This window comes from Rasamsonia byssochlamydoides, assembly GCF_041956645.1.
Source record: "Rasamsonia byssochlamydoides strain NRRL 3658 unplaced genomic scaffold VTN77scaffold_49, whole genome shotgun sequence".
Lineage (NCBI taxonomy): Eukaryota > Fungi > Ascomycota > Eurotiomycetes > Eurotiales > Trichocomaceae > Rasamsonia > Rasamsonia byssochlamydoides.
The window spans coordinates 186,095-195,187 of NW_027192432.1; the positions used below are offsets into that span (position 1 = coordinate 186,095).

Here is a 9,093-nt window from a genome sequence, read left to right on the forward strand (position 1 = left end):
CATTCGATTCTCAGCATTTACATCTGACATTCTTTTCTGTGAAAGGACGACGACAGCACCCTTCGCTAATACTGTACAATTGACGAGCTGAATCCCCCTCATCCCGCTCGCTGATTTATCACTCACTCATCAATTGATCAATCGATCGATCGACCATGGGAGACGAACAGATCGATGTCCTGCTGTTTGGTCTCGGAGCGTATGTCACATCCAATAGTCCTGAGGACTGTCAGCGTCTTCTTGGATATGGACTAATTCGTGATTCTTGACATCTTTACAGAATTGGCTCCTTCTACGCCTTCATTCTGGATCGCTCGAAGCGAGTCCGGTTGTCGGTTGTTGCGCGGTCGAATTATGACGCTGTGAAGACGAAGGTTTGTCTTTCATTTAAATATATTGTCTTATATTGTTGTTGGTGTTGGTGATATGGGCATGGTCTGATAAAATCTCCTCTTCAGGGCCTGATCATCGACAGCCAAAATCATGGCCGACACACCGTGACTCCGTTCAGAGGTGCGAGATGCCTCTGTTTCCTCATCGCAGCAGCTATCTGTGCCATTCAAGAACCTCGACTGACTGGTCACAGTCCTCAAAACCCCCGCCGAAGCCAACCAAACATACGACTACGTCGTCTGCGCCCACAAGGCGATCGATCAGGAAGGGGCAGTGGCGCAACTGGCGCCCGTCATCGACCAGGACCGGACCACCATTGTGCTCATCCAGAATGGCGTGGGCAACGAGGAGCCTTTTCGCAAGGCGTATCCCCGCTGCACCATCATCACGTGTGTGGTATGTCTGTCTCATCATTATTAGAAAAAACCTGTCAGTGTCTTTTGACGGTCTGCTGATTGATTGCAGACATGGACCGGCGCAACACAAGTCGAACCCGGCCTCGTCAAGCACACGAAAAGCGAGAACATGCAGATCGGCCTGTTCCCCAACGAGTCGCGAAAAGACGACTTGGCGACTGAACAGACCCGCCTCGACACGTTCGCCGAGCTGCTGACCGCCGGCGGGACCGTGTTCCAGGCCATTGACGACATCCAGCGCCAGCGCTGGGAGAAAGTCGTGTGGAACGCGGCGTGGAACTCGCTGACGACGCTGACGCTGCTGGACACGCAGAGATGGCTCGCCTCGTCGCCCGAGGCGATGCCCGTGACGCGGCGACTGATGCGCGAAGTCATCGACGTCGGCCGCGCGTGCGGCGTGACGACGCTGCAGTACGACGTCATCGACACGCTCATCAACCGCATCCTGAGCATGCCGGGCATCGGGAGCAGCATGCAGACGGACTACAAGGAGGGCAGGCCACTGGAAGTAGACGTCATCCTGGGCTATCCCTTCCGCAAGTCCAAGGAGCTGGGGTTGGACACGCCCACGCTGGATACGATCTATGCGATTGTGATGGGGGTTGATCGGCGGTTGAGGGATAGTTGGGAGAAAGCGCTGAAGCAGTGATCAGTATTAAACTTTGGTACGATAGCACGATATCTGGTACAGGACTGATATACTTGCATGTGGTAGTGTATTCGGTAGCATAGTTAGTTAGCTAGTATTCGCATAGAAAGAGACATGGCACGGCATTGCATCCATAGGACATACATACGTAGACGGAGTTGATGTTCCTCTTCCAGGAGCCTCAGTACTATGAACTTCAGATGCACTGGTCTGTATGCACAGCAGCTCTACGTCAGTGTCTTGACGATTTTTAGCTAGATATACTGTACTGTACATACTATATAGAGATGTAGAAAAATGGTAAGATAGTTCCCAAAGCGCTAACCCTCTTGTATATATAAACCTTATGTAGACATCCTGCTGTTCATCATTCCAGTCTTTTCTTTTCCTCAATTGAGACAAAATTAACATTTACAATAAACACACCATAACAGGGTGGTGATTATAATAGTATACAAAACCAATTGATTGATAGATTAGATTAGATTAGATTAGATATTCCTTTCGTAGCCTGCTGGAAAAATTCTTTCGTTCTTACCTAGGGACTTGCTTTCTACTGGGTTTGTTGGGGATCGACAGGTCAATATTGATTGTAAGGAAGTAGAGGGAGATGAGGGCGTCTAGTATTACGTATTTATATCGCAGCGGAAAGGAAATAGGCGGGATCAGGGGAGAGAGAGAATCCGGGCAAGGAATCGAGCGAGCAATCAGACGGGGGTAATAATAGCTGGTGCACAGGTTGGTAGGTAGAGAAGAGCAGCCAGCTAGCTAGGACTAAGAAAGAAAGAGAGAGAGGAGATTAATTGGTGTCTTTAACAATGTTAATCCCTAAAGAAAGCCTCGTCTGGTGGAGGATACAAGCTAGCTATGTATGTAGCGACCTACCTAGCGAAGCGGTGAATGGGAGCTTCGTCCCAACAACACCAAGGCGATAACAGATATTAAAGCATGGACTCTCCTCTGAACTTATGTAGTCATAGTATTACTGTACGGACGTATATATAGTACCTGCTAATTACATAAACTCAAGAGGTTAGTATTGCGTAGAGCACAAATATCCCTGGAAGTTTCCGTTATCAATCTCCCTTCCTTCAAATATTAATAATTCCATGGACATGGGGAAGAGGACATGGGGGTGGAGTGGAGCGGAGGAGGTTATCCAGTCCAGTCAGTCCACTGAAGCTGTTTCTCCCCCACGGGCACCTCCACCCCCTATGGGGCTTGCCCACGGGATAAACCCGCCCGTTGAGTTCTGTTCCATTACGCAGCTCCATGCTCCGTACAGAGTATTACTCTGTATCTGCTATTCGATCGACAGATACGGAGTAAGTAGACTGACTGACCGAGTGGCTACAGGGTAAGACATCCAGCGAATTGAGTTCGCAAACTTCGCCCCGCCCTAACCACCCTCAAGCTGTCTCGAGCTGCATGATGCATCATCATTTACCTATGCAGTCGACTTGATTTTATCCGATCCCATGCCTTTCATTCCTGTCTGACGCGGCGGCGAGGGAGCGGACTGGCGGGGAGGAAGAAGTAGGCTAACGTATGCCCTCGTTAATCCGACTGGAGTGAAAACTCCTGCCGATGATGCAGTACAGTATGGAGTATGCAAGGCCGACGTCAGTCCGGGGTATTGTCTGGTAAGCTGGTATGTATTCTGTATCCTCCAGGGTACATATTTCGCTTGCAGGGCGGCCACTGGTCCACTAGTTCCCTGTTCTTTCATATTTTAGCTGTCATCATTAATCGCCGGCATCTGTTATCGTGTCTGGCTTGTGATTATTTATCTCAGGGCAAGCTAGCTGCTTGCTTGCACGCCCACCTGTTGCTCGGCAGTATAGATTCTTTCCAGGTGTCTTCTGTCAGCATGTTCAACTACCGCATCTATGTCCTGACGGTGACGGCCTGTCTGGGCAGTATTCTGTTTGGCTATGGTCAGTGGAAAACAGAGATGAAGCTCAGCTACCTGTTTGTCGACACTAACAGCTGTAGACACCGGATTCATCGGCGGTGCCGTCACCCTGAAATCCTTCCAGCGCGACTTTGGCATCACCGCCGCCAACCTCGCCGATGTCGAGGGCAACGTCGTGGCCACCCTGCGGGCCGGCTGCTTCTTCGGCTCGCTGTTCATGGCGTACGGCACCGACAACCTCGGTCGCCGCGTGGGTGCAGGTTAAAGAAATATGGCTGCCAGGGAACCGGAAACGGGTCCTGCTCGGGTTTGCCGTCATGGTGTGCCAACAACTGAGCGGCACAATCGTCTTCACTTATGTATGTCTAGCCAAGCTGTTGCGGATCTCAGACTGACGTCTTTTAGTATGCACCCCAGTTCTTCGAAGAAGTCGGAGTGAAGTCTTCCTCCACCACCAGCCTGTTTGCAACCGGTAGGTCTGATGCGACTGTCTGTGAAACGCGCTGCTGATAAGTGTTTCAGGCGTCTACGGCATCGTCAAGACGGTCTTCTCCATGATCTTTCTGCTCTGGTTTATGGACCGGATCGGCCGTCGGCCATCGCTCATTGTGGGCGCCGGCGTCATGGGCGCAGTCATGTTGATCAACGCCTGTCTGCTCGCAACGCATCCTCCCCAGCCGGACTCGGACACCGTCTCGAGCTACAGCATCGCGATGATCGTGATGATCTATTTCTACTGCATCGGCTATTCGTGGTCCTGGCGCACGGTCCCTTGGACCTACGTGGGGTATGTCCTGCATTAAAACGGAAGACAGAAAGTTTGTGCTGACCTGCTTCCTGCGAGATCTACCCCAACCGGATCCGCGAGTACTCTGTGGCCATGGCGGCCAGCACGCAGTGGGCGTTCAACTACTGCATCAGCAAGGTGGTGCCGATCGCCGTACAGAACATCCGCTGGCGGACGTTTCTCATGTTTGCCATCTTCAATTTCGGTATGTTGCTTTCCACAGCGGAGATTCTCGGGACTAACGACTCGACAGCAATCGTCGTGTTCTCCATCCTCTTCATCAAGGAGACCAAGGGACTGAGTCTGGAGGAGATGGACGCCCTGTTTGGCGTGGTGGAGACGTCAATCGACGTGGAGCGGGCACACCAGAACGCGGCCAAGGCGGCGCTGGATCAACGCTCGGTGGACGAGGACGAGGCTCGTAGTGAGCACCAGGAGGTGGCTGCATGAGAGGAACCTGTCGAAGCGTGGCAATGATATTTGGAATAATGGGATGTTCTCTAGGTTGAATATGCAGTGGATGGTTGAGTGTCGAGACTAAGCTGGGCACAACCATTGGCTGCCATTGCTGAGCACGATGCCAGGAGTAGATATGGCTCTAACTGATGAACTCGTTAGCAATTTGTAATTACCTTTTTATCTGCTTACTTGAGCTGTAGTGGATGCTTACCAGAGCGTCACACCGAGAATCGCCTCGCATCAACCAACCAACCGTATGCCATTCTGGGGTCATCTCCGGGGCCAGACTAGCAGGGGTAGCTATTTTTACGCGGAGAGATGTGCTTAGTAAATCTGCAATTCCAAATCATGCCGAATCTCTTGACAGATTGATAAGTGCGCACCAACCACCGCGGGTCAATCGATCACCCTGACGTCAGGGACGAGGTATCACCCGATGCACGATGACAAATTCCCGGTCGCACCGCCTATGAACTGAGACGAGACAAAGGAAGTCTAATGCAGAAAGATCTCGGGGACGATGAGAATCGGCTCTCATTGCAGGAAGGAGAGGTGGATCGAAGAAAGAATGGGGGTACAGGCAGCAGGCGCGAGGGCAATTGACTTTGACTCCGCCAGGTGAACTCACCCCGACGCCTTAAATACGGCAGAGCCAGCATCATCAAGGTCCTCGCCATTGAGCACCTTGCGAGCGACCATCACGAGCATCTTGAATTCTCTGCCATCATGCCTCTCACCGGCCACTGTCTCTGCAAAGCAGTCACCTACTCCATCGACGTCGACAAGCCCGCTCTCGTCGGCTACGACCACTGCGATGACTGCCAGCGCCAGAGTGGCTCCACCTACTGTATCATCCTGTCTTCTTTCTCTGATTTAAGCGACGTAGCTAACGGAATACAGCCCTGGTCGCCGTCGTGCCCAAGAACAAGCTCACGCTGAACGGCCCGACCAAGAGCTGGGCGGGCGTGGGCAGCTCCGGCAAGGCTGTCCACCGCATCTTCTGCTCCGAGTGCGGCTCTCCCATCGCCCACGACCCTGATGCAGCTCCTGAGATCATCGCCATCAAGGCGGGGACCCTGGACATGGCCATCAAGAAGACCCTGAAGCCGGTGGGTGACAGTCGCATACTGTACTGCAATGCCGGAGCATTGACTGACTTCGTGGCTAGGATACCGAGATCTGGACCGTCAGCAAGCTGCCTTTCTGCCAGGAGCATCTGGCCAACCCCTTCGAGCATATGCCAGCGTAGTGACGCAGACAGGATGCAGATCAGAGGCTGGATGAGGTCATGAAATGGAAGTCCCTGGTGTCTGCTTTCCTTCACTTATCAGATGTCTTCAGTGGCATGCTTTTTAACGAAGCCATCTTGTCAACGAGCCGGGGCATACCATAGTCTAGTGAAATACGAGACCATCATGACCAAGTCGATCCTTTGACCCGTCGATCTATCTGTCATGGTAGACATGTCGACATTGAAATCATTTATTCATAAAATCTACCCATCTAGATATACAGCTGAAGGTAGAGGAATATCGCGGACCTTTGAAGGTAGAGAGATTCATTCAATAAGGGGTGAATGTCATGGCATTCAGTTTTTTTTTTTTTAATTTGAGATGGCAATCATAGAATAAACCAAACCAACAGCACCAGTATGACCCAAAGCACAGTAAATTGATTCAGGATCAAGAATACAACGAGTAAATGATGCAGGACATCATTCTGCTCTGGTTGATGCGATATATGCTTAGTATACCTCTGCTGAACCGAGCAACGAATGGTATCATTCACAATGCTGGTGAGGTGATCATTAATTTACGACTCTGGCTACTTACCTAGCAACCTATCTCGTTACGTATATCCTGGACATATTCATAAGCTACCAGGTACCTCAGCGTTGGTTGATCAATTCAGCTGTGATTTTAATTTCTTGTTTCATTTGCTATTTTGTTAGTGGATGTACAGTACAGTGTAGGTATAGAGTACCGCTTGATAATTGCATCCACCAACTCCAATTGATTAGATGCTGATTTGACACTTTGACTGACCACTTAATAATAGATATAATTAATGGGCTATCGTTATTCCCTAGCTCTAACTAACGCTCACTCACTCACCTTTTGCAATCTATACCACGCCATATTGCACGGCTAGCTAGATCCACTTCTGTCAAAGTCTGAAGATACTCTTATTGACAGACCTAATGACCTAACTACCCACTGAGAAGGGTAGTAGAAGATCAGAAAGACAGGGTTGTATGCCTAAAACCTCACATATTGGGTGGATTTCTATCGCCATCATTTCTCCCAGATCGCCAACTCCCTGAATGAACACCGACACTATCGCCTGACTGTAAAGCTAGAAAATCTTGCAAGTCAGGAACAAGACCGATCCCCGTTCAGCCATTATATTGGCCTGGCTTTCATTTGTGAGAGGCTGGATCGGCGACCTAGTTAATCAGTATCAGGAAGCCCTCGCATCTAATCTAGCAAGTAATCTTTCAAGAATATCGCAGAAGGCTGTCAAAACTTCAAATCCACATGCACAACTTCTATTCGATATCAATCCGATTTGTTGATCTTTACAGCCTGGACCTGGTGTATTCTCCTGGATCATTTTAATTTTAGTTATTTCATTCCATGGTCACAGGAATTGAGAGTTGATGAAAAAGACTTTTTTTTTCTTTCTTTTTTTTTGTTTCCACCCTTAATTTTCCTTTCGGAGATAAATGACGCCATCCAAGAATGGTTACCGACCTTCCGTTTCGAGGAGATGCTAAAAAATGTTCCGATTCCGATCATCATCTTCTTCCCGGCCGGCTCGTTGGTCCAATTCCGAGCCGCGATAAGACTAAAACTTGGCTATTTCACTGGCATCGTTAGTCACCATCTTAGATATCCACACATTGAACTTGAGATAAGGAGCGTGTTCCATCTCCGGTATGGTTATCGAGTATTATGTCCTGGCTTCCAATGGCAGTGGTCCATGGCCCGGAACTGCGAACTCCTGGTATGGTCGGATCGTGCCGATGGCCGGATGCAGGGGCAACTATCGTGACGGCTCAATATCAAGTGGATCAGCAAATGCAAAAAAAAAAAAAACAGCTGCCATCGGGTCCTGCCAACGGAATTGCGCAATCATGGGGGCTCTCTGTTCACTCTCGCGTGCTCCACTTCTCTCACTGCTACAAATCCCCGCGACGACCCGCGATGGAGGAAATTTCTGATCAGGCTGTAGACCAGAGGAGTCTTGAGTCTTGACGCTGGAGGCTCAATTGACCAAAATGCAGTTCCGCAGCAGCATCGTGGCCAGCCTGCTGGCCTGCCTGTCAGTACTGTTCTCGCTTGTCTCTGCAAGCAGTGCTCCCCTGCGCAGTAAGGATGGACACGGCAAGATTGCTCCCAAAGTGTTTATCATCTCCATGGTGAGTGTCCTTTCTATGACTATGATTCAGCTCATCTAACTTCTATCTGATAGTTTGCCCCCGAAGCTGAAGCCTGGTGGGGGATCCCCGAGTTCAACCTTCTGGCGCACAATATCAGCCTGCCTGGCCTGTCGCCCATCTTCCCCGAGGTCCATTGCACTGCCGACCACACTATCTGCCAGCTGATCACCGGCGAATCGGAGATCAACGCTGCGACGACCGTCTCTTCCGTCGTCTTCTCCGACCTCTTTGACCTGCGCAAGACCTACTTCCTCATCGCCGGCATCGCCGGCATCAACCCGGAAGTGGCCACGACGGGATCGGTCACCTTTGCGCGCTTCGCTGTGCAGGTCGCCTTGCAGTACGAGCTCGATCCGCGCGAGATCCCCGCCAACTACTCGACGGGCTATATCCCGCTGGGGGCGTACGCACCCGATCAGTACCCGCAGAGCATCTACGGCACCGAGGTCTTCGAGGTGAACGACGACCTGCGCAAGCTGGCCGCCTCATTCGCGCGGACGGCCAACCTGTCCGACTCGGCTGCGGCGCAAGCCTACCGGGCCAACTATGTGACGCCGACGAACCGCGTCTTCGAGGCCGCCGCGCAGCCGCCGTCGGTGGTCGAATGCGACGTCGCCACGTCGGACGTCTACTACAGCGGCGACATTCTCAGCACCGCGTTCGGCAACACGACCAAGCTGTTGACCAACGGCACGGGCGTCTACTGCGCCACGGCCCAGGAGGACAACGCCACGCTGGAGGCGCTGTTGCGGGCGGCCGCACATAACCGGACTGATTTCGCACGTGTCATCGTCATGCGCACCGCGTCCGACTTTGACCGGCCGTATCCCGGCGAGGCAGCCCTGTACAACCTGCTGTGGGCCGACCAGGGCGGGTTCGAGCCGGCGGTGGAGAACATCTACCGTGCGGGGATCAAGGTGGTCGAGGGCATCCTGCAGGGGTGGAACCAGACCTTTGCGGCGGGAGTGAAGCCCAGCAACTATATTGGTGATATCTTTGGCACGCTGGGCGGGACGCCGGACTTTGGGCCGG

General features: G+C 51.6%; 4 protein-coding genes across 4 annotated transcripts; all 4 read left to right on the forward strand.

Moving 5' to 3' along the window:
- Positions 1-155: 155 nt before the first annotated feature.
- Positions 156-1,458, forward strand: VTN77DRAFT_6362 (uncharacterized protein; the record flags this gene model as incomplete). The annotated part of the gene is made up of 5 exons (XM_069422632.1): positions 156-199; positions 281-374; positions 459-513; positions 587-789; positions 859-1,458. The coding sequence occupies 5 exons, from the start codon at positions 156-158 to the stop codon at positions 1,456-1,458; spliced, it is 996 nt and encodes a 331-aa protein (XP_069276175.1).
- A 1,609-nt stretch (positions 1,459-3,067) lies between these two features.
- On the forward strand, positions 3,068-3,638 carry VTN77DRAFT_6363 (uncharacterized protein; the record flags this gene model as incomplete). The annotated part of the gene is made up of 2 exons (XM_069422633.1): positions 3,068-3,395; positions 3,454-3,638. The coding sequence occupies 2 exons, from the start codon at positions 3,068-3,070 to the stop codon at positions 3,636-3,638; spliced, it is 513 nt and encodes a 170-aa protein (XP_069276176.1).
- Positions 3,639-3,690: 52 nt separating this feature from the next.
- VTN77DRAFT_6364 (uncharacterized protein) lies at positions 3,691-4,610 on the forward strand (the record flags this gene model as incomplete). Its single annotated transcript, XM_069422634.1, has 5 exons — positions 3,691-3,732; positions 3,779-3,845; positions 3,896-4,155; positions 4,218-4,365; positions 4,414-4,610. The coding sequence occupies 5 exons, from the start codon at positions 3,691-3,693 to the stop codon at positions 4,608-4,610; spliced, it is 714 nt and encodes a 237-aa protein (XP_069276177.1).
- A 735-nt stretch (positions 4,611-5,345) lies between these two features.
- VTN77DRAFT_6365 (uncharacterized protein) lies at positions 5,346-5,868 on the forward strand (the record flags this gene model as incomplete). The annotated part of the gene is made up of 3 exons (XM_069422635.1): positions 5,346-5,466; positions 5,520-5,728; positions 5,788-5,868. 3 exons carry the CDS (start codon positions 5,346-5,348, stop codon positions 5,866-5,868), a joined length of 411 nt encoding a protein of 136 aa, XP_069276178.1.
- Positions 5,869-9,093: the final 3,225 nt, after the last annotated feature.